At 40.2% G+C, this 26,095-nt stretch overlaps 1 protein-coding gene across 4 annotated transcripts in view; it reads right to left on the reverse strand.

The window, feature by feature from the left end:
- The window catches only part of ARHGAP26 (Rho GTPase activating protein 26), a 436,434-nt gene that overhangs the window by 207,768 nt on the left and 202,571 nt on the right, over positions 1–26,095 (reverse strand). For all 4 annotated transcript variants that reach the window (XM_032336318.1, XM_032336320.1, XM_032336319.1 and 1 more), the window contains exon 12: positions 5,398–5,434. In XM_032336318.1, coding sequence (XP_032192209.1) covers positions 5,398–5,434 — 37 coding nt within the window. The remainder of the gene's footprint in view (positions 1–5,397; positions 5,435–26,095) is intronic.

The following is a 26,095-nucleotide window of genomic DNA, read 5'->3' on the forward strand; positions in this document are numbered from 1 at the left end:
CTTGATGGCAACAGGATTCCCAGTAAGAGACCCATAGAACTGGCATAAATAGCAGATTGGTTTTTGAATTTAACATTTAGGGTTTAACTTAATTAAGAATACCCAAGACCTCTATGTAGAAAACCAAAACTCTGATACAGGACACAGGCAATCTGAATAAAAGGAAAGACATTCCAAACTTTTGGAGATGACTTAGTATTATAAGAATGTCAGTTTTCTATGAATTAACCTATACAATCCAATGCAAATCTAAAGGAAAGTTTTAAGTTTTTGAGAAACTTATAAAACTTATGTTAGAATTTACCCAAGGATAGAGGTCTACAAGCAGCTAAGTCAAACCTTAAAAATTAGAGTAGCAGACATGGAGGACTTTCCACAAAGATATTATATGAAAAGCAGAGAGGTATTACCACTAGAACAAACAGGCCAGGAACTTAAAGAACCCAGAGAAAGAGCTCAGATATACAAACCTAATATACAGTAAAGCTGGCACTGTAAGTCAAAAGCAGAAGACCGACATTTGTGGGAAAGCTGATTCTTCATGTGGATAACAGTAAAACTGGATCTTCAGGAAACACCACATATGATGGTAGGTATGAGTGGGATTAAAATCCTCAACATAGAAGACAGAATCATGAAGCCAATGAAACAAAAGGTAGGTGCACATCTTTGTAATATGGGCTAGAAAGGCCTTTTTTAAAACACAACTTGAAAATCATAAACCAGAAGGTGAAAATTAAAAAAAAAGGAAAGGATACTTCAATATATAAGAGGGCTTTACATTCAAGTAAGAAAATCACAAATAATATTAAGAGATGACAAGATAGGAAAATGTATTTAAAATGTCTACAGCTAACAAGTGATGGCTCTTTAAAATATAGAAGAAACTTCACAAATCAATAAGAAAAAAGTGGCAAATGAAGAGAACTTGAGCAAAGGACATGAACAGTTAATCCAAAGAAGGAGAAACCCAGTCAAAAGGCATATGAAACATCCCAATTATCAGACAGATGCAAATCAAAACAATATGAGCTATCGTATTTATATGATTGACAAAAAATTCCAAAGCCAAATAAGTTGGCAGAAATGAAGAAATCCTCATGTAGGGCTGATGGGACTGCTGACAGACTACTCCAGAGAATTACCCCCTCAAACTAAGTATATTCACACCCTTGGATCAGCGAACAATTCTCCTCAAGGGTATATATATCTCAAAGAAATTCTCAAACAGGGAGATGTACAAGCTATACAAAGTTGTTCACTATGGTGCTGTTAGTGCTCATGAGGAGCTGAAGTCCTAAGGAGATATAGTGTGCAGCTGTGTAAAAACAGATACAGAGTGTGATACACCACAGAGGGTGCTGCAGACAGAAGCCACGGTCTAGAAGCAGACAGAGGAATAGGGATGGCTCCTAATACAAGGCTGAGGCAGCAAAGAAAGAGAACATAACATACCCTCATGGTAGATAAAAGATACAATATTGCTCAAAAATACACTTAATGTACACATTAGAGTGGTGGTCTATATTGAAGGAAGGAAACAGGAGCTGTGAAAAGAATTAAAAGCAAACAAATAAAGAAATGAATGAATCAATAAATATGAAGCAAGGGGCCTGTGATGATCCCATGCCGCAAACTGCGTAGTATGATTCCTGCAATCCCTCTACACATGAGATTCAAACAGAGACTAGAGAAGAAGACAGGAAAAAGGCTCTGCAAAGAAATTTGTGTTTATCGGCTGCCATCCTCTCCCTGACAACTGGGCCATTCGGAAAATACCAGCAGCTGACAGGCATTATTTATGGACCTGTCTGATACCCCACAGGCACTGTATGCCCTGAGAGGAACTTCAATATCAAAGCAACAAATTCAGAAGTTTCCCCAAAGGAATTTCCTTTTCCTACCTGGCCCTTCAAAACACTCTGACTCTGGGATAAAATAGTGGTATTCAAATGCCCATGAAAACATTTTCTAGAAAGGAAAAGGCTACACATTTAGAATTTGGATATTCAAGGCAAAAAGAGCAATGCCACACTCTGAAAATCCTGTCAGACTGACTTCCCTCAAAAACAGTTTCAATGGTGGTATAAACATCAGGTTACAGAACAATCAGACTCTGGACAACAGTGCCACCTGTGGTGGCAGCTGAGCCCATGGGCGGGTGTGGAAGGAAAATGAAAAAATACTTTGATCCACAGACACGGGAAGTTCAACTATGTCGGAAGAGAGAGGGAGCTAAGGCATCATATGATAGGAAAATGGGGTCCTAATGCCAGAGGAGGTGATAAAGTATCAATCCAGAACACTGCTCTGGTTTTGCCAGCTTGAAAACAGAACAACTTTCGGAATAATACTTTAAAAAATTGTTTCTATCCAAACCACTCCTGCAAAAATGGCCAATATGTTTTAATCTATCGTTTTGCTCTCCAGCTTGCTAAATGAAAGGGTCACTGAAAAATTGAAAAATTGAAAAATTTTTTACAATTGAAAAATCATTAGACACTCCAGGCAGCCAGTTCTCTGGGCTCTGTGAATAATGGTATGCCAAAAGCAAACTGTTGCATGGGTCTGTAGTCTCCAAAATGGAACTTTCTGTGTTGCTCTTTTCTTTGGGAGGTATCTCTGTGGTTAACAGTAGAACCTCTAGTGTTGGACAGAATTCAGATTACATTGTGCTGCCTGAGTTTACTAACCTCAATTTCCTAATATACAAAGTAGGTCGAAAGTGCCTATCTCACAGTGTTTCAAGTATGAACTAAGCTCATATGCATAAAACATTCGTAAACATAGTAAGTGGTGGATAAACAGCTATGATTTTAAAATATATAATTACTGTAGACAATGCAAAGCATGGAGAAGTATTTAAAACAGAAGGTCAGCCTCTCCCAATAATCTATACTCTATCCACTCTGTTTCATGATCAAGGTCTTTCCAGACTTATTTCTATCAATATATCTAGAGAAGTCAAATATCTTACTAAGAACATTGCTCTGTAACGTGATTTTTTAAACCTCAATTAACGATATACTGTGTGGGGTGCCTGGGTGGCTCAGTCAGTTAAGTGTCTGCCTTTGGCTTAGGTCATGATCCCAGCATCCTATGTTCGAGCCCCACATCAGGCCCCTGCTTCTCTTCTCCCTCTGCTTGTGTGCTCTGTCAAATTAAAACAAAACAACAACAAAAAAAATAAGATACCGAGGGCACCATTTCCACAAATACACCTAGACTGCCCTTGTTCTTTTTAAAGACTACACAATATCTTGATTTTTTTAAAGAGTTTATTTATTTACTTGAGAGAGGGGGGGAGAAAGGGAATGTGAAGAAGCAGAAGGAGAGGGAGAATCTCAAACAGACTGCAATGAGCACAGAGACCAACACGAGGCTCCACCCTGACATCATGACCTGAGCCAAAACCAAGAGTTAGGCACTCAACTGACTGAGCCACCAGGCGCCCCACATCTTGATATATTTAATCAACTTCCTATTGCACATCTAACTGTCTCTCTTTGTTATTATTACCAATGCTCCAGTTCACCTCCTTGTTGCACAAACATTTTTGTATACTTTGGTCTACTTCTTTAGGATAAATCACTGGTTCAAAGGATACTAGCTTCCAATACATATTTCCCAAAGGCCCTACAGAACGGTATAACCAGATGGCATGCACACCCAGAGAATCAGGGTCATTTTTCAAATCTATTGGCACTGATCTCAAGCAGAGAGGAGAAGGTTTATCAAAAGTCACAAGCAAACTTCTGATTGGTAGTCGCTCTTACGTATCCCATTCCTCAGAGTTCTGGGGTCATTCATTATAGAATAGTGTGTCCCAGGCTGGGGCATTACATGGGCATGTTATTTAAGTCTGCTTGACCATCTACCCTCTCTTGTTCTGGTGGTTTCCCTGATTTCCCAGTGGAAAACTACCTTGCTCCCATTTTATACAATACTCTTAAAACTGTCAGTAACAGTTTTGTTTTCCCCTGCATCAGCCTAAGCTAGACCAACCTGTTGTTATCTTTCTAGGAATCTGAATCTTCAGAAGAGTGAGGCAGGTACTAAAAAACAGTTTAGGGCTTAGTCATCCTGCAGATATTATTCAGAAGACCCTTTCTTATTGGTTCCTGGGCTCCAGAGCTGGTACGCTTTCAAGCCTGGCTCTTCAGCTCTTCTTACCTTACTGCAAGTTACTCAACAGCCTTCCATATTCCTTCATTTTTATTACTGTGGTTTTTGCTATTGTTATCTTAGAATACGTTAGCCATAATTGATTTCAGATATATTGAAACAATCCCACCAGGGGATACAGAGGCAGGGAAAAGCACTTGTTTCCTTGAAAAAAATTTCCCTTATCCAATTCTTGAAGGAAAAAAAAGAAAAAATATTTTCCCTCTTCTAAAGGCCTCTTAACCTACCAATACCAACCACTCCAAATTACCTAATATTTTATATAAAACTCCTGGTCAAAATCTGTATTTTGGAAAGAATGAAAGGAAAATCTCTGTCCTTTAATGAATTTAACACACGCAAAAATACTTCATCCTTTTGTCCATATGGAGAAATAGTGCTTTACTGATTTTTTTTTTACATCACTGGAATTCACAGGAGGGCTCTTTGAATGTTTCTCCCAGTGGATTTTACGAAGCAAATCTGAGGCAAGGGGACAGGATTTCCTTCGCACTCTTGCTAACAACCTGGAAGGAACTGGTTCATACTCCTAGGCACCAAGGACATCAACAGCCCTAACACTAGCAGGGCCTTTTCATTTTAATCCCATAGTCTTTACAAGGTTATAAATGTTCTTGGAAATTATGATTAACCAGAGTGCTCAGAGCCAGCAGCAGGGGAAATGTGCTGTATATTCTACAGAGGCTGCCCAAGGTCATTCCCATCAAAGAGGAATATTATTACAGACTTTACCAACTCTACTCCTTCCTCTTCAAAAAGGTAACAAAGAACACACAGTTACTAAGCAATCACTAAGATAGTTGTTGCCTAACCAGTCCCTTGAACAAGACTGTGTAGGAGGTAATTCTGGCTTTCCCGTAGGACAAGGTTCTTGGGAAGCTGCATAGTACTCAAGCAAGTGGCTTTTAAGTGGTTACTGGAACTACATTCTCAAGACCTAGGGCTAACTGAGATAATATACATGAAAATGCTTTGTCAAGTGTGAAAGGTTATAAAATGCAAGGTGTCACTACCGTCTTGCCAGTCAGGCTCATTGAAATATCCTGGAGTTTCTGAGATGGTAACTCAGGATGGAAGCAACGGACTACACCAGGGAAATGGGGCAGACCCAACATGCCCACAGTACCCTCTGGTGGTTCTTCCCCAGCATAGCAACTTTTAAAGCTCAATCCCAACCCCAGCTGTAGAAAATCATCTAAGGGACATACTTACTCCCTTCACTCTGGCTGTCTTTGTTCGAATTGTAGACCTGGAAAATAGAAATAAACATTTACTTGCGTGAATTTTATACCTCCCTACAGGTTCAAATAATAAAATCATTACCTGCCCCCTTTCCCTAACTTATGCTATAAAATGGAAGGCAATTTCTGGCCTCCAAACATGAACCCTCTCTAAAATTACCTGCTTCCCAGTATTTACTTCAGGTATTGCGATATATAAATATCAGAATCACCTGTGCAACTTAACTTTAAAACAGATCATATTATTTAAAAAAAAAACTCATGTGTATATTTAAATTAAAAAGAAGAAACGTTTTAAATAGTTACAATCATTAAGCTTTTACTGGGCACCAAGCAACATGTTGAGCAATTCACATGAATGATCTCAAATTATCTATACAACAATTCAATTGAGTAGGAACTCATCAATGTACTACAGATGGAGAATTTGAGTCTTAGGTTAACTAAGGTCTCACAGCTAGTAAATGGCAAAGTCAGGACAAAGATACATTATAAACTGTTAAGTGTTAACACTGGGAAATGGAATCATTCACATTCTGCTTTATATGGTTTTGAAATTTGAAAGTTGTAAGGAAAATATGTTACTTTTACAATGTAAAACCCTTAAATTATTTATAGAAATCATAAAAGGGAAAAGTGGTCTAATAGAGAAAAAGAGAAAATACCCCAATGTAAAACACGTAATGACATACTGCAAGAATCAGCAAGCTTCTCCTATGAAGAGCCAGATAGAAAATATTTTAGGTTTTGTGGGCCAAGAAACAAAACCAATATTATGCAGATGCTTGTTTAACAAGAGAAAAAGTGAATTTCCACAAATTTTTGGTTGATAAAATTTAAAACATAGCAATTTTTTGAAATTGAAATATAGGTAATATATAGGTATAATATAGGTATAATATTCATCACAGGTTAGAATCCCTTTTAGAGTTCCAAGGGTCTCTTTTCAGAGATGCTTGATTCATTTCCTCTAGAGGTTAAGTAAGTGGTTCTCAACCAAGAGCGGCCATCAGAATCCTGTGGAATCTCTTCTCCAAGGAGTATAATTTTTGAAATGTAGATCCACCAATCAAAAGAATTGGGTTTTATTTGTTTGTTGGTTTTACAGAAGGAGGACAACATTTGACTTAATTAGGGTTCAAAGTTAGTATTTCCTATCAAATCAAATGCAAATGTTCATCTATAAATGCCACATTTAGCTCACAGGTTATACAAAAAGAGGGTGATGTGCTGCATTTGGTCTATAAGGCATTTTTCCAATCCCTGATGTGGTGAGATCAACCCTCTTTTTTAAGGGGGGTAAACATAGTTTTCCAAATCTCTCTTTGGTGATTTTAATTCTTTATATACGAAAAGGCATAGGGTAAATCTGGCCATCATAAGTATGTTTGTATGTACATATGTACATATACATCTATCATCTATCTATCCACCTACCTACCTACCTACCTACTATTCCAAATGATTCTGATGGCTACTCTTGGCCAAGAACCACTTATTTAACCTCTAGAGGCAGTGAGCCGAGCATGAAACCCTAAAAGAAACCCTAAAAGAGATTTCTACCTGCTAGCAAGTGTGTGTGGAAATGGCTGGTCAGGAGATTTCCAACCTGGCCCTTCAGTTGACTTCTGTCACTGGGTAAGGTTCTCACCCTGTCTGGGCCTCTACTGCCTCATCTGTAAATTAAAGGAATTGGCCAAGAAGGTTTCAAATGATCAAACTCTAAGTAAGACAAATCACTCCATTTCATTATTACTGATTTCCTAAAGAAGACTAAAGAGGCACAGCCACTATTTGAAAATCAGGAGGATGAGGATTAAAGAAAAGGGTTTCTGTACTTGAGGCAAAGGCATCAGCTTTTATGCTTAAAAGTTCTAGAGATGAGGAGTCAAAAGACTGTGAACCAGGCACACAGCCTTTTGGAGAGGAGAAGACTGGTGCAATCAGCAATCAGTGCATAGTAGAGAGATGAGGGAGATGAGGAGGGGCAGAGGGGCAGCAATGCAATCCTGCAGGATGTTGTGACCTGTGAGTGAAATAGGTAGCCTCATAAAAACTAGGACCAGCAAACTATTCCACTAACCTTGGAAAGCCAGGTAAGCCAAGTGCAAGGGAAGAAACTCTACCTTGTCAAGTACTTTTATTTTCCAGCATCCTGACTAATTCATTCTGTCCATTAAATTTAAACATTCTGAGAGAAACTTGCTCCTGTTTATAAATGGCAAATCCAGAAAGAAGAACAAAATGCAAGACTTTTAGCTCTCCTTTATTAGGAGGAGAATTGCACCAAAGTACATCCCTTCAAAGTTTCTTGGGTCTCAGGAAAGCCCGTGTGTGCAACACCCAAGCATTCCCCAAATCAGACAGGTGTGATCAATGAGCCAAAGGTGCCAGAAGCATGTGCTGCCCAATACTCTGAGGCCAGGCCATTCATCTCTGCTAGTTTATGAGCCAAAGACAATGAGTTTTGTTTTTTTTTTTTAATAAACCTAACAAACCATGCCCATCAGAACTGTGTGACTACATGGCCCAGTAAGGAAGGCCCAGGGTGGGGGAGAAGCCTCACCACCACACAGGCCAGATGGCAGCACTAAATGATGGCAGCACTTTGTTTAACTTACCAAGTACTACACACATCATTGAATCTTTTTAACCACCTTATGGCATAAGTACCAGGACTGTTCCCATTTTGCGATGTGAAACCTGAGGTCTAGAGAGGTTATACAGTTTGTCCAAGGACAGAGAGCAAGTGAGAGGTTTCCTATTCTATCTTGCCTCTACAGGGAGGTTACAATACTCTTTTACTTTTCTAAGCAGTAGCAAATGTTCATTACTACCAAGCAAAACCAGAAGTCTATAAGTTCATAAATAGCTCCCATACTGGCAGAAGCTGAGAGTATGCAATTCACCTTGAAAAACAGTCATTCTGTTCTGGGGATATCTTCTCTCTCTCTCTCTCTAATTCACCTTGAAAAATGGTCATTCTGTTCTGGGGATATCTTCTCTTTCTCTTTTTTTGCAAATGTATTTTTCTTTTTCTTTTGTTTTTTAATTTTATAATTAAAAAATTTTTTATAAACCTGGGGATATCTTTTCATTATTATTATTCAAGTATAACTAATATACCTTGTTATATTAGTTTCAGGGGAAATATTCTTCTACAAAGCTTTTGGTGGCCCACTAGTGTAATACTGAATAAAGTAAAGAGGTGAGGCCAACTTCCTGAAATAAATGGTCTCTTTGGCCATGGCTTCTGTCTTATGATTGATTAGCAGAATTATGTCAAGTTTGCAAGCTTTCAAGCAAGCTTTGTCTTAAAAGGAGAGAACATAACTCTCCTGTTTTAATTCAAGGGGACACGGGTCACTAAACAGTCCCTGAATTATGGCTCCTATGAAGACTAATTCAATTAATATACTTTCTCCCGTCACTTACCATCTCTAAACCTTAATCACACCACCTATAAAATGAGGACATTAATATTCCCTACCTCTTAGGGGTGTTGTGAAAATTAAATGAGATAATAGATATAAAACATTTAACACAAGCAGAGAATACTGATTCCATGTCCCACTTAGAGTTCCATAAAGATAAAATTCCACCACCATTATTTTTATCTTCCTCATTAATTCTCTTCACATGTATCCCCTTCTGGGATAAAAGGCTAAGGATGGGAATGTAGTTTGAGGGAGTCAGTAACACTGGGCTCATCAGCATTTCAATTTAACCAACTGAAACTGAGTAAGGGACTAAGAGCAAGGAAAAGAAATAACCATCCAAAACCAACTTACAAAGGAATGGGTTCTCAATTTTTTTAAAAACAGCAGTCAGAAACAAAAGTTACCACCTACCACCAACCACTTGTTCAACCACTTTTTCACCAATTATGTGCCGTGCACCATACTAAGCACTGAGATAAATAATTTTATTTCATCCTGAAGCCTACAGGGTAAGAGCACTGCCTCCACTTCACAGCACTATGTAGGTTAAATAACTTTACAAAGATTACAAAGCTAACAAGTGGCAGAGTGCTCTAGACTAGCTGTGCTCAACCCCAACTTCATGCAACTTCCCCACTCAGTTCCACTTCCTAGCGGAAAACAAAACAAAACCTTGGCAATTAACAAAGAACTCAAAAGAAGCTAAGCAGTAATTAAAGTGGCAACAATGCAACCATTATGTAAGAACAAAATTTCCACCCAATTTAAACATAACAGTAATTCCACAAACTTCCAATTAATACAAGCATAGCAGTAACTGAAAACCACAACCAGCCTGAGACACTTCAGGATGCCCAAAAAACATGCTTCCCTGAAACTCTGAGCATATACACAGAGAACTGGCCAGCACTACCAAGCACCATGTGGCAGACAGATTTCTTAGTAGAGTACTACATTCGAATTCTTGTCAAACTCTCATTAACAGGTTAAATTTAGAAATTTTAAGTGACACTCCTCAGAATTTACTAGTAAGACAACCTTTGTCTGTAGAATGCCACTTAATAGTGGACATGCATTTTTAGATCAAGGAGAGACCCTCTTGTCACAGTGGGCCACAAGCTACACTTGGAATAGATTTGAGAAGGAACTGTTTGAATCTTAAGCATGGAGAGATAAAATCGATTTGAATACCTTGCAGTAAAGAAGGGTGTGTCTCAACTGGAGAGGGCAGAGCTCTGGAGCTAGGTACTGGCTCTTCCTCCTCCTCCCATTGGAAGAGTGCCTCTCATCATCCCAGCCTGATGCACTGGAGGGAATGGAAGTAAATGGCTGCTGCTGCTTTTCTATTTATCACCTAGCAATGCTCCCTTCCGCTCACCCCTTACCACTACCAGCATCACATTTCCTGGCTTAGAGGGGCTCTCTTGAAAGTCAAGTCAATAAAAATGTATTTGATGGCTCTTTCTGATGACTTATTCCTAAACAAATGTGAAAACCTTGCTCTTGCACCCTCCAGAATCACATGTAAAGAAGGCTCAGTGACTAGAACACAGCAGGCCACTCAATAAAGAGTGACTGGTGAACAGTTTTTGAGAAGAAGAATAAAGGAGAAACTTAATTTATTTTATTTTATTTATTTAATTTATTTTTTATTTTTCATTTTATTTATTTGACAGAGAGAGAAAGAGTGTGTGCAAAAGAGAGCAAAATGGGCAGAGCAGTAGATAGAGGCAGAGGGAGAAGGAGGCTCTCCACTGAGCAGAGAACAGGATGCAGGACTCAATCCCAGGACCCGGGGATCATGACCTGAGCTGAAGGCAGATGCTTAACTGACTGAGCCACCCAGGTGCCCCCCACCATGTTGGAGGTGATGAAGACAATGCCCAGATGCACTGACCAGACAGAAAAGGTAAGCAGATCTAACATTGCTGAGGTCCTATATGTTATTCTTCTAAGTATCTGGAATGTTCCAGGAATCTCTACATTAGACTAGAATGAAAATATACAATTCAGGCCTTATTATGAGGCAATATAAAGCGGATTTACATTATTTGGCTTAACTTGAGGCTGTCAAAACTCAAAAGGGTGTCACCAGGAAGTTGTAAATTGCAAACCAAGGAATGGCTTACTATACCTCAGGGTACTAAGTCTCCTCTCTCCTTTACAAAAGAGGCACCACAGACATAGGCAGTCTCTTGGAAAATGTCCCAGCAAAGAGTGACCAAATGGCTGTGCTCCTGAAGCCAATTGGAGAAAAGAATCTGATGGCCATTCAAACCTTATTGCCTATCAACACACCAGCACACTAGTGTATACGAACAACTACTTGCTGTTCAACCTGATTATGACAACGATGACAGAAAAAATACACTTTCTTTCCCATTTGTTCAAGCATTTCCAGCTGCTTTGTACCTAAGAATATAAATGGCTTACTTCTTGTATAATTCCTCAGTAATACTGGGGGAAAACAAAGTGCTCTAGACACCTGCCACTTCTACCATCTTAGCATCCACATTCCACATGGATACCATCCTCATTCTCCCTGGGGAGTCACCAGAACCAGTTTATCAATTCTGTCACTATCATATTCCTTAAATCTATTCCTCATCCCCATTTCTTCTTCTACTGCCCTCAGCCAGGTTTAGACCACTTGTTGGCACTGTGGCATTGGTCTTCTACCTGGTCTTGCTGGCTCTGCTCTCTTTCTGCTGAAGAAAACCCATCAAGAGATCACAATACAGTCTTCAAATACTCAAAGGGCTGTCACATAGAAGAATGACAAGACTCACTTTTCCAAACAGGGATGAAAGTCAAGGTGGAGTCCTAGGACAGCAGATTTCAGAGGGATACAAATAACTGAAAGTTAAGAGTTCTTCATGGTCCAGAAGAGCAGGGCAACTGGCTGAATGTCATCTTGACACATAAGACTAAGCTCCATTTCATCTAGAAGGTGGCCCTGAGCATTTCTGGGCTGACAAATGCAGCTTCATTTGAGGTTTAATTATTGTGATCCTATCCGCTCATCTGTACAAGCCTTCCGTGGATTCCAGGTTGGGGGAAATGGCACAGCGTCAGGCGAAGCAGGGTGGTGGACAGAGTAGTGAGTGCTATGGTCCTGGACAGTTGGTTCTACCGTATTTTAACTATGTGATTTCACTATGTGATTTTGCATGGCAATTTAACATTTCTGAGTTTTCTTATTTGTTAAGATTTTATTTTTATTTATTTATTTGAGAGAGAGACAGCAGGGAGAGGGGCAGATGGAGAGAGAAAGGTAGAGAATCTTCAGAAGACTCCCTGCTGAGTGCAGAGCCCGATGCAGGACTCATTCTCACAACCCTGAGATCATGACCAGAGCTACTATCAGGAGTCAGACGCTTAACTGAGAGAGCCACCCAAGTGCCCCCTGAGTATGTTTTCTTATAAAGTGGAGGTAAGTAAGAATACTTCGAGGGGGTCTTAGGAGAACTAAAATAACCTCACAGTGCCTGCAAGTACTCAAAAATGCTATTTCCCTTTCTGCTACGTCCATAAAGATGGTCTGACTGACTTCATGGCTGCAGAACACCCCCCCCCCCCAACTACCTTGGCCTCTCACTGTTCTGACAGTCTATTCTACACAGGTTAATACTTCAAAATACAGTTTCTTATTTTCCATTATTTCTAATTTACAAATAAATTCCTATGACCGGTGCAGTCTTACATTTCTATAGGGTCTGCCTGGCATCAAACACAATGTTATGCATATGGTTAGTGTCTAATCTAAGAAGTCACTCCTGATTGGGGGAAAAAGGAGCTCAAGACAAAGGATGAACCTTCTTTCAGTCATTCTCAGTGGGCTGGAAGTCGACCATAAAGACCTTGATGAAGAAATTATCCTTAGAGTGATGCTTTCACACTTTGAGTGTCGCTGACACTTAACACACTTCCTGTGAGAAAGTTCAATTTAAGATCATATAATTTTAAGGGAAAAGGTGAAACTGGTCTTCCTGGGGGCATGTAGGTGGTTGGTCACATGCAGATATGCAGTCAAGAGGTGGATTATCTATTTTAACTTATTTCTGGCCCTGATGAATTTTAAGCATCAGTGCAGTGTTTCTGGAGTTACTAACACTGATTGTTGTGAGTGCTCCTCCTCCCCAATAACACTGTGATTTGCCTGTTATATAAACACTGTTGCCATAGTTATAATTCAGGAAGCTTTGTTGTTTGACCTCAAGAAAAATTCAACCTCAAGTCAGGATAACACTAACTCTCTAGACCGACAATAGACCATCAGAGGGTAAGACCTGCCAAATTCCTTCAAGCTTCTAGAAGGAACTACTGTATTTTGGGTAACAAGCGAGCAACAAGAAGAGGAAATGCTGCAACATTATGCAATTTCCTTGCATTTCATATTCAGAAATCCTGAAAACCCCTATAAGCAACTTCCCTAGCTTTCAACCCAAGATCAGAGTTACAGCCAATATAAACAAACCTGGACGCAAAAGAGGAAAAATGAAATCTAAGTAATGTCCGAGTAAAAAGAGTATTTCAGGAAAATTTTAAGGGCAACAGAAAAAAACACAAGCTCACTTGATAGCAAATGCACAACATTAAGTAGATGGCATATGAGCTGACACATATGTAGGATGTGGTCAGATCACAGTGCGAGGAGTCTTCTGGCTTTAACATTTCCTGGCTTCACACCAACGTAACATTAAAAGTGGGTATGAACTCACTAGCCCATCACCTCCCCATTCGCCAGACAAAAATTGTAATTTTAAACAGAAAAAGACTTTCTCTATTCCTCTGCCCACCCCACCCCCTCTGACATCCGCTCCATGTCTTTGGAAATACTGGCATAGCTCCATCAAAGGAGGGAACCTTGTTCTTCTATGCTTTGGAAAACTGCAAATGAGAAATTCCTTGGTACAGTACACATGATTCCAAAGCTGGAGCTTGCAAGGTTCTGCTGCTAGAGCAGGACCCTGCCCAGGAGAAAAGATAACCAGACAGTGAGTCACTGTACAAAATTCATTCCTTTCAATTCTAGTCCATTTGTCCTTCAGGCAAATTGAGGCAAGTGGCACTGTAATGATCTTATTAATTCCTGCAATGCCTCTCGCAGGGGTGGGAGGAAAATTTATCCAACACAGTCACAGGTGACTTCTTTCCCTACAGACAACTGGTAGGTCAGAGTACTGCATTTCCAGATAGATGACTCAAACCCAAGTTTCCTCAGATACAGGGCCAACCCTAAATCTAGGAGTAAACCTGATATTAACACAGCATATGCAGCAAGAGTTTCTGGGAATATTTGTTTTGATTTCTTTGCTCTGAGCCGGTAGAGGGGATCCCTAGCTTTTGGACATGAGAAATCTCTGTTTTCTACAACACCTAAGCAGCAGAATAGGGATTACAAAATGGAAGGGCAGATTCTAGAATCCCTTCTGGTTCTACAAAGGTTAAAAGTTATTAGACTGGGCCCTTTCTTATCTCCAGACAGAGTCAAAGATAGGAGGTTTATCAAGATATCACATGATTTCCGACACAATGATTAAAGTAAAGGGTAAGGTTGGGACCACCAGAGCCCTTCCACATGCAGATTTTTTTGGTTACCCACAGTTTTCATTCAGTAGTCGTTAGGCAAGGATACCCTGCTCTCCTTCCAAGGGTCTACACCTCTCCAGCACAGATAGAAGTCAGTCCACTTCTGACTCCAGGGGTAGACAGATAGTATCACTTAGGCCAGGTCAGCCATTGCAGCAATATTCACTCCTTACTCTCAACATTAACTTTGGAACATTTTCAAACTTACAGGAAAAAAAGCAACAGTGAACATATACACATACAACCCATCACTTCCATCCTACCGTTATTAGTATTTTACTACGTTTGCCTGATCATGTATGCAGCCATCTCTCTGTATCATCCACAATCCAACTTATTTTTTGATAAATTGTTGTGACATTAACAGTGCCCATCTTGAGTATGCTTATCATTTATTAAAGTTACATACTGGTTTGTCAGCCTTTTTAAAGTAAAAGCTACCTACAATGAAATGCACAATTTTCTAAAATTTATTTATGTATTTTAGAGAAAGAGCACGAGCAGGAGAGGTAGAAAGAATCTCAAGCAGAACCTATGTTGAATGTGGGACTCAACCCGGGGCTCAGTCTCATGACCCTGAGATCACAACCTGAGTAGAAACCAAGAGTCAAACACTCAACCAACAGTGCCACCCAGGCACCCCTGAAATGTGTCTTCAGTGAGGTGCGATGATTTCATATGTACCTTAAAAACCCACATTAAGGCAGAAACTCTTCCATAGGGCAGTTCCCTATCAACATCCCCCAACACCCACCCCCTCAAAACACATAGGCTCACGCACCTGGGCAACAGCTGCTCTGTTGTGTTGTGGTGTGCTCCCAGCATTGGTTCTGCCTATTCTCCAAACATCATACAAACGGCATCATACAGTATACACTCTTTATGGAAGTCTTATTTCACTCAGCATAAAAGTCATGAGATTTACCCATGTTGTGGCATGAATCAGTACTTCTGATCTGTTTTACTGCTGAGCATTATTTTATTATTTGACTATATCACTGTTCATTGATTCTGCTCTTCATGGACACCCAGGGTGTTCCCTCCTTGTCTTTGGCTATCATAGATTAAGACACTCTGAATGTTTTTGTTTAAGTCTCTTTGAGAACAGAGGCTTTCATTTCTCTTGTGTAAATAACCAGGAGAATTTCTAGGTTACAGGGTATGGCGGGGGCGGGGGCAGTTGGAGAAGGAGAGAACAAGCGAGCAGAGGGAGGAGCAGAGGAAGAGGGAGAGAGAGAATCCCAAGCAGACTCTGAGCTGAGTGTGGAGTCCCATACAGGGCTCAATATCACAACCCTGAGATCATGACCTGAGCTGAAACCAAGTGTCAGATGCTTAACCAACTGAGGGACCCAGGCACCTTGGGGGAGAGAGGAGTATTACTGAACAAGAAGCTGCCAGCCTCTTTTCCAAATGATTGTTTTATACTCCAATAATGTTTGAGTGCTCTGGTTACTCACATACTCACCAACACAAGGTGCTAGCAGTCTTAATTTTAGCCATTCTGGTGGGTATGTCATAATATTTCACCACGGTTTTCATTTCATTTCATTGTTGCCATTCATTTCATGATGACTAATAACGTTGAGTACTTTTTCATGAGCTTACTGGCCTTTCTTAATCTTCTTTTGTGAGATGTCTCTCCAAGACTTTCTTTCTCTCTCTTTTAGTGCAGCTGCTGTTTTGTTACTAAATTTTATGAGCTCACTATACATTCTGGATATGTCAGATGTATGTTTTCAAATAGTTTCTCCCATTATGTGGTTTGCAATACCTCAATGGTACCTCTTAATAGCAGAAGTTTTCAGAGTCAAATTTAAAGTCTTTTTTTTTTTTTTTTGTAGACCTATTGTTTTCTGTATCCTATTAAGAAACCTCTGCTGATGCCAGATAACAAACATTTTACACTGTGTTTTCTTCTGGAAGCTTCACAGTTACAGCTTTTACGTTTAAAGTTTATGACCTGACTTGAATTTATTTCCCTAGTTCCCCTGGTTTGCAAACGTAATTTACAGGTGCTTCTGAGTCACAGTCCACATCTGAAATTCACTGGTTTAAAATATAAATTCAGTAACAAGCAGCACTAACCCACCCTCACTCCACTTCTTCCCACCAGCTAGAAAGTGGTCATATGGAGTGGATCCATATACATAACTTCTGGGGGTCCTCACAATATTAACAAAACTACTATCCACTCTCTACCCACTCAGCTCACAGGACAAGGGAGAAGTAAATGAGCTTTGTAAAGACATATGTGTGCATATGTATGTATCTGTATATGAGCATGCATACACACACACACACACACACACATACATACATACATACATAGACACTCAAGCCTGACTTTCAGGGTACATGGCTAACTATATGGCTACCTATAGACTGTAATCTCAAGAGGCAGGGAGCCCTAGGAGCTGACAAATATGTGGTCATGACTAGCCACTGATGTCCTGTGTGATCTTGATCAAGACTATCACTCTTTCTGGATCTTAATTTCCTAATCCATTAGAACACAAGCCTGAAACCATTTTTAAAACTGTTTGAATTCCACACCCCTCCACTGCTTAACTTCTCTAATATCCCACCATCAAAAATGAATCATTTTGGTCCTCAGGGGCTCAAATCAAGAGTCTATTCACTTGAAGGGTTTCATATGACAACGGGAGGGTAGCACCTTGTATCTTATCAGCAACCTGCTAAATTGGGATTTGCTGACAACTGATTAAAAATGAGGTCTTGTAAATTTAGAACAAAGAGTAAGGACTTTGAAGGAAAAAAAGGCATGATCAGAAGGCTGCTGACCAAAGATCAGCTCAGCTTCCTGAACAATGTGGTTTAAAGCTGACCAGGAAGAAAGGGGTTGTTATGAGTATTTGTATCCCAAACACACCATGCCCAGCCCAAGCTTCCCTAGTTTCTTCTATAGATAGCTAAAGCATGACATACACAGAGCCACCAAGCTCAGTGACCAGCACAGCCAGAAGCCAAAGGCAACTGTTTGTTGATTCTCCTGGGAGAACTACGAACAAAGGCACCTGGGAGAATTAAGCCCCCTAGGATCCCCTCCCCAGACTGGAGGACAAGAGAGGTTAGGACATGCCTTACTTCTGACCTGAATTTGAGAGCATGGCAGGTAAACGCAAAAATCAAAGGCCACTTTTGGGCCCTTTTCTGCAGCACTTGATATGGGTGATTAGCCTGTGTCCTTTAAATGTTCACCTCTCCTGAACCCTACCCAAGCCTGCTCCACAGTTAACTCTGTAGGTTCCTCTACCCTGCAGTTATTTTTTGTAACTTGGGAGAAAAGTATTTCTATAAAAATGTTACATATGGATCTAAAATAATCATAAATGCAATGTGTTTACAAATATAAAAGACAAATGTAAACTACACACACATATTTACACACATATAATCAATTCATTATTCGCTCTAGTTACATTCTTTAGAGTCACTGTCAATGATGAATTAGTGAATATGGAACCTCTGCTCCTATGGGAAACACAGGGTTAGGTTCCCAAAAGCTTCTGGTCATAACATTTTCATCAAGTGATCAACACATAACCTTGTTTTGTGTGTGTTTCTGTTTAAAGACACCTTATCTAATACATACTGTTGATTCATAAACACAGGACTCCTGACCAACAGTGCTGTAACTGACGCCTGACAGCAACTCATCGAACAGGTGTTTTCTCTGTAATGCATACCACAACCTTCTTGTACTTAGGAACACTAGCCAGTACTTTAGCCCTATGCTTGGGGACCATTTTAAACAGTGATATCACCAAGAAAAAGCACAAGAACACAAAATAAGTGGTACTGAACACAGCAAAAAGGACACTGACTTACAATCTGAGGGCTGAAACATGATGGCAGAGAATACCTCCTTGTCCAACCTTAGCTGAACACATGTGTGAGGCAACTAAAATTTTCATCTGCACTGTGCAGATCTCCAAGACTACGAAAGCACCCCAAGTATTGACTTGGGGATATAAATAAATGTTCACAAGTAAGTAACTTCATAAATATGGACTCTGTGAATAATAAGGATCAATTGTGTGTATGTAGGTGTGTAGAGAGTCAAACATACATATGAAATATTTTGAGCATACGTAACAGTACAAAAAAAAAAAAAAAAAAAGATTTAACAGTCACCCAGGAATTGAAAATGCAGATTTAACAGTTATTGGCAGCTTTCGAAATTTGTTTCCAATTGAGATCTCTAAGGAACTGAACATCATAGTCCCTAGGCCCATCTCTGTCTCTTTCTTCCCCTATTCCCAAGATGGTGTGCACCATTCCTATGCGTGTTTTACTACTTCTACTACATGTGTACACGTCCATTAACAGCATACTGTTCCTATACTTTTAAATGTATGTAAATGGCATGATACCATGTATGCATGTGATCTTACAACTTGCTTTTTCATTTTCTATTATGTTCCTGATATTTATCCATATTGACACATGCAAATCAAGCTCATTCACTTTATCCACTGTAAAGCATTCCATAAAATGAAACAGCCATATTTTATCCATTTCTGTACAGATGAGCAATATAGGTATTGTCACTTTTTTATTATCATAAACCATACTACAGTAAACAACCTTTTCACTGGTCTTCTTTTGTACATGTGTGTGAATTTCCTGGGGCAAAATCAGCCACTTAAAGCCTATAGGCCACATCCAGTTTGCCTTGTGCTTTCAAGCAAAGATTTTTTGAAAACAGCGATGCTTAACCATTTACATATTGTCCATGGCTGCTTTGTGCTACAACAGCAGAGATGCGTAGTTACAACAATGACCATTGCAGGATACGTACACGTTCAACTTTACTTGGTTTTGCGTAGAGCTACCAAGTGACACTCCCACCAGCAGTATACTTGGAGAACTCCTTACCTTAATTCTAAAACTTCCCAAAGTTCCTCCCCTGGCTCTCTCTTTTTTTTTTTTTTAAATTTATTTTTTATTTATTTTCAGCATAACAGTATTCATTATTTTTGCACCACACCCAGTGCTCCATGCAATCCGTGCCCTCTATAATACCCACCATCTGGTACCCCGACCTCCCACCCCCCATCCCTTCAAAACCCTCAGATTGTTTTTCAGAGTCCATAGTCTCTCATGGTTCACCTCACCTTCCAACTTCCCCCACTCCCTTCTCTTATTGCACTTTCTCTTCCTATGCACAGTGCCTAGAAATTTCATCCATTCCCATGGCTTCAACAAATGCTTTATGCAGATCGCACTCCACCTCTAAACATACAATCCCAAACTCCTTCTGGATTTCTTAGTAGCACACCTCCATTTCTAACTACTTATTGGTCATCTCCACCTGGGAATTTCCCTGAATCTCAAACCCAGCATCTACTCCTCTTAACACCACCAAGAAGGGATTTTGAGACAATGAAAGGGGGAATACCTTAAAACTGTGAGCCAGCAGCTAAATTAGAACTTGTTTGTAGTTGGTTGATACAAGCCCATTTAACAGGGTGGGGAGGAATACAGAAACCTATTTTCACATAGCAACTCTGTCCTTTCTAGTTGTGACACCTCTCTGTGCCTCAATTTCCCATCTATAAAATGGGCATCATTCCATACAAGCTAAAGGATGGGGTAAGAGCAGTAAAGCAGCTGGCACAGTGCCTGGCACACGGTAAGTGCTCAGTCAACAGCATTTAATAATCACTCTCTTCTTGATGCCAAGACTCTTCTAGCGGTAACTTGAACCCAAAATCTTAAATTTCTGTCTTTTTGCTCCCATATCTAATCAGGTGAGAGTAATTGTATTTTAATTTCAAAATGATCCTTTCCTCCCCATTCACTCCCCAAACTCTTGTTGGGTAGCTTGGCACCTCTTGTTTGGAATGCCTTCAAACTGGTTTATTTTCTGCCCTCCCTTTGTTCAACCTATCCTTCATAGGACCACAGCTCAGAAATCACTTCTGCTCAAAAGCTGTATGGTCATATCGTCTCTAACAGCAAAATGTCCTAATTTCTATGTGTGACCTCTGACAAGCTGGGCCACAAGATTTCCTAACTTACTTTCCCCTTTCTCCTCCCAACCTTCATACCCCAACTAAATAGAATTGCCTATTTCCTATACTTGTCCCATGTCTTCCTAAGAACATTCATTTCTACATTTCCTGCCAAGAGAGCCTTTCTATCCATCTCTGCCTGTGCACAGTTTTCAAAGCCCTACTCACACGCCCCTCCTCTGTGAAGCGGTCTTTAACTTCCTCTGTCTAAAATCATCTCTTCTATTTTAAAGCACTGTGCTTATACCTCACATTTATCACCTCAAATGTGAAATAATAGCAAGATGACAGATTTATCCCCACAGACACCGGAGGGCCTTGAGCATAGCTGGCATCAAATAAACATTTGACGAATGACATTATGAACAAGGACGAAGTGCTATCAATGCACATCCTAGACTCAGTTCACATTAACTTAGTAAGTTCCAATCCTAGCACCTAAAGAGGTTATGCAATTAAAAATGAATTTAGGACTTAGAGAACCCTTCAAATCTGGGAGGAATAACTTACTTTTTCTCTACCAGCATTTTAAGTATTAAACTGCATGCTTATAGTTGTGCCTCACACCAAAAAGGTTCAGCAGTCAGCATCAGGGCAAGACACAGAGCCGGAGTGTCCTCACTCCCAGAAGTGTGTCAGGCATGAAAAAAAATAGAATCTTTGAAAGCATAGCAGCTCATGCTATGCTTCTATAGCAGCTAACTCATATTCTCCATGTACTTAAAAATCTGCTACACTTCTTAAACCATCTCAGAGCATTTCGGGTCAGTTAGGAAGTAATGGTGCTGAGATAACAAGAATCATTTAGAGGGAAACAAAAATCAAGGTAGATCTCTCATCAAAATCCTAGAAGAGAACATAGGCAGTAATCTCTTCGATATCAGCCACAGCAACTTCTTTCAAGATAGAGGAAACAAAAGCGAAAATAAACTTTTGGGACTTCATCAAAATCAAAAGCTTCTGCACAGCAAAGGAAACAGTCAAGAAAACAAAGAGGCAACCCACGGAATGGGAGAAGATATTTGCAAATGACAGTACAGACAAAAGACTGATATCCAGGATCTATAAAGAACTCCTCAAACTCAACACACACAAAACAGACAATCCTATCAAAAAATGGGCAGAAGATATGAACAGACACTTCTCCAATGAAGACATACAAATGGCTATCAGACACATGAAAAAATGTTCATCATCACTAGCCCTCAGGGAGATTCAAATTAAAACCACATTGAGATATCACCTTACACCAGTTAGAAGGGCCAAAATTAACAAGACTGGAAACAACATGTGTTGGAGGGGATGTGGAGAAAGGGGAACCCTCTTACACTGTTGGTGGGAATGCAAGTTGGTGCAGCCTCTTTGGAGAACAGTGTGGAGATTCCTCAAGAAATTAAAAATAGAACTTCCCTATGACCCTGCAATTGCACTCCTGGGTATTTACCCCAAAGATACAGATGTCATGAAAAGAAGGGCCATCTGTACCCCAATGTTTATAGCAGCAATGGCCACACTCACCAAACTGTGGAAAGAACCAAGATGCCCTTCAACAGACGAATGGATAAGGAAGATGTGGTCCATATACACTATGGAATATTATGCCTCCATCAGAAAGGATGAATACCCAACTTTTGTAGCAACATGGATGGGACTGGAAGAGATTATGCTGAGTGAAATAAGTCAAGCAGAGACAGTCAATTATCAGATGGTTTCACTTATTTGTGGAGCATAACAAATATCATGGAGGACAAGGGGTGTTAGAGAGAAGAAGGGAGTTGGGGGAAATTGGAAGGGGAGGTGAATCATAAGAGACTATGGACTCTGAAAAACAATCTGAGGGGTTTGAAGTGGCGGGGGAGTGGGAGGTTGGTGTACCAGGTGGTGGGTATTATAGAGGGCACAGCTTGCATGGAGCACTGGGTGTGGTGAAAAAATAATGAATACTGTTTTTCTGAAAATAAATAAATTGAAAAAACTAAAAAAAAAAAAGTGCTCCACATCACTCCGCATCAGGGAAATACAAATCAAAACCACAATGAGATACCACCTCACACCAGTCAGAATTAACAAGTCAGGAAACGACAGATGCTGGCAAGGATGCAGAGAAAGGGGAACCGTCCTACACTGTTGGTGGGAATGCAAGCTGGTGCAACCACTCTGGAAAACAGCATGGAGGTTACTAAAATGTTGAGAACAGAGCTACCCTGTGACCCAGCAATTGCACTACTGGGTATTTACCCTAAAGATACAAACGTAGTGATCTGAAAGGGCACGTGCACCCAAATGTTTACAGCAGCAATGTCTACAATAGCCAAACTATGGAAAGAACCTAGATGTCCATCCACAGATGAATGGATCAAGAAGATGTGGTATATATACACAATGGAATACTAGGCAGCCATGAAAAGAAATGAAATCTTGCCATTTGCGACGACGTGGATGGAACTAGAGCGTATCATGCTTAGCGAAATAAGTCAATCGGTGAAAGACAACTATCATATGATCTCCCTGATATAAGGAAGTGGAGATGCAACATGGGGGGTTAAGGGGGTAGGAGAAGAATAAATGAAACAAGATGGGACTGGGAGAGTGACAAACCATAAGTGACTCTTAATCTCACAAAACAAACTGAGGATTGCTGGGGGAGGGGGGATGGGTTATGGACATTGGGGAGGGTATGTGCTATGGTGAGTGCTTTGAAGTGTGTAAACCTGGTGATTCACCGACCTGTACCCCTGGGGATAAAAATATATTATATTTTATTAAAAAAAAAAAAAAAGCAAAGAGAGTCAATTATCATATGGTTTCACTTATTTGTGGAGCATAACAAATAGCATGGAGGACATGGGGAGTTAGAGAGAAGGGAGTTGGGGGGAAATTGGAAGGGGAGGTGAACCATGGGAGACTATGGACTCTGAAAAACAATCTGAGGGTTTTGAAGGGGTGGGGGGTGGGAGGTTGGGGTACCAGGTGGTAGGTATTATAGAAGGCACGGACTGCATGGAGCACTGGGTGTGGTGCAAAAATAATGAATACTGTTATGCTGAAAATAAATTAAAAATAAATAAATAAATAAATACATACATATAAAGTATCTCATAGCCTTAATACATAGAGTTCTTAAAATCAAAAGAAAGGTAAATACACCAATAGAAAAACAAATGGACAAAGGATAAACTATTTGCAAAAGGAAGACAAATAGTCAATAAACATGAGGAATATTCAAATTCATCAGAACACAAAGAAATTCAAATTATAACTGGCATTTCTTACCTTTTGAAAAAATTACAGGTTTTTCTATAATGGGGGCTCAGGGAAATAGGCACTACCATACAGGACTTATTGAAATATAAACTGGCACAGTCTTCATAGAGAGCGAGCTTCAAAAACACATCTATGTATTCACCAAGCATGGCACTTTTATGAATTTATGCTAAGGAAAGACTCCCAGATAGCAGCCCAGAGAGGAGTCTCAGTGACTATATAAACCTCTCAAATATTATATATAAACTGTTATGTATTTAAACATCTTTCTGAGGACAGTATACACAATTTTGTTCATGCCATCAATGACTTTAGTTTCTATGTCACCCAAGAACTTCTCGTTGTAAAACAGTATTTAGAAATAAGGTGTGACAGACACTGCTAGATATCTGTACAGTGTCCATTCTTTTCTTCTTCCTTAAAAACAGACCCTTGATTATGCAGAAACAAAGTATATCCAGCTGAAAACACTATAATTCTCTGGGATAGGAATGTAACTTGTGTCTAGCCAGTTAAGACACAAGCCAGTGTATGCTGGGGATTTCTGGGAAAATGCTGTGTCTCTGGCACATACACACACACATCTCAATCTTCTTGCCTCCTTCCTTCTCTCTGCCTGAACCACAGACACAAGGCCAGGAAGTGCAGCAACCCTCTTTCAATCATGAGGTGACAAGGAAGACAAAGCCTACATCCTACGGATGGAATAAGAAAGAGATGGAAAGAATTTGGTCCCTCAACGCTTCATAGAGCTACCCTATCTACCCCAAATCACTATCTTACAGCTCAATGCCTAAATACCCCGCCCCCAACTCAAGCTACTGTTTATTGGATTTTCAGTTGTTAAAACTCATGGCTAAACTTACATAAGAGAAAAATACAATAAATACTGAAAATCCTTCTTATATTGCAATATATGGAAAATGATCATTTTGTTTATGTGTGAGTATGTATAACCATATATATGAAAAAGGGTTGAAAACACAAACATCAAAAATTAACCACTATTCTCTTAGGAGGTTGAGTGATAATCATTTTTATCTTTATGCTTTCAGTTATTTCCCACATTTGACCATTTCTAAATCAATAGCAACAGAGGATTAGCATCTCTGAGCCTAATTCACCATGGAGCATCAAGGAAGGCTCAGCCTCAGGTATCAAGGGCATATACAATCATCTCCATTTCAGATGAACTCAAATAGCAGTGAGGTGATCCATTTGCACTCTACCACACCTGCCAACAAGGAGCAGCCCCAGGAAGGCGGACGGCGAGAGTGGCATGGGTACTAGGCAATCTCTGTGGGGCTTCTCTGGAGAGGCCTGGCCATCTCAGGCAGCTCTTAGGTCACCTCGACAAATTATCTTCAGTTCTTGTTACAAGGCCTACATGTGGAGCCACAGATGGGCAGGCCCCTTGGACAACTGCTTCTGCATAACATCAAAGCAATACATAGGACGGCAGAACTAAACACAGCCTTCCCTGTGAGCCCACTGTTGACCACCCAGATAGACAGTCCCAGGGCTTCCCTGAAGTTTCTGATCGATCTTCTTCCAAACAAGAGCAGACACAACAAACCAAGCCTGTGTTTTGGAGCCAGTGAACTACAGCCACACTGTGCCTCAAATTTGCCAGAACTATGTCCTTGCAAAACCTTGCAACAAGAAAGGCATACAACAAAAGGGAAAGATCAGACACATACAAAATATCTAGGCTGGAATTGGCAAATATTGGTGATGAGATCCTTTTCTTTCTTTTCAGATTTCTTCCTTCCCCCACTCCCTGACTGACTGCATGGGGCTTCCAAGCTGTTTAACGATGTTACTCCTGTCCTTCAGCCCACTCTTTCTTATTCAGTCAAGGCTAAACAGTAGAGAAAGACCCCTTCCTGTCATAACCCACCAGCATCCCCTGTTCTGCCTCAGAGTGAAGCCAGCAGCCATGTTTAGGAGATCACAGTTCTGACTTTGTTCTACTATTCTGATTCAGATAGCTGAACAAAATGATTGTTCTCATTAAAAATGAGCCCATGTTTTACAGCCAGTGCAGGCATTCCCAAGTGCTCCAACACTGAGTTTGTCTGGGCCAGCAGCCAGCTGTCTGGACTGCTCCAACAACTTATGTAACTTGCTGTGTTTCCACCTTTGGCTTGGGGGATGGGGGGGCAGTGTAAAGCAGGGAATGGACTTAGATCAAGCTGTCAATCCAACATGTCTGAACAGCCTGCTAAACATTTGGTCACAGGACTCTTAGCCTTCAAGAGCAACATAAGGTGGACTGGATCAGGCCAGCTTACGCGCAGCAAGAGCCAAAAAGGAGCATGAGGTCAAATGG

Source organism: Mustela erminea, chromosome 3 (genome assembly GCF_009829155.1).
Source record: "Mustela erminea isolate mMusErm1 chromosome 3, mMusErm1.Pri, whole genome shotgun sequence".
Taxonomy (NCBI): domain Eukaryota; kingdom Metazoa; phylum Chordata; class Mammalia; order Carnivora; family Mustelidae; genus Mustela; species Mustela erminea.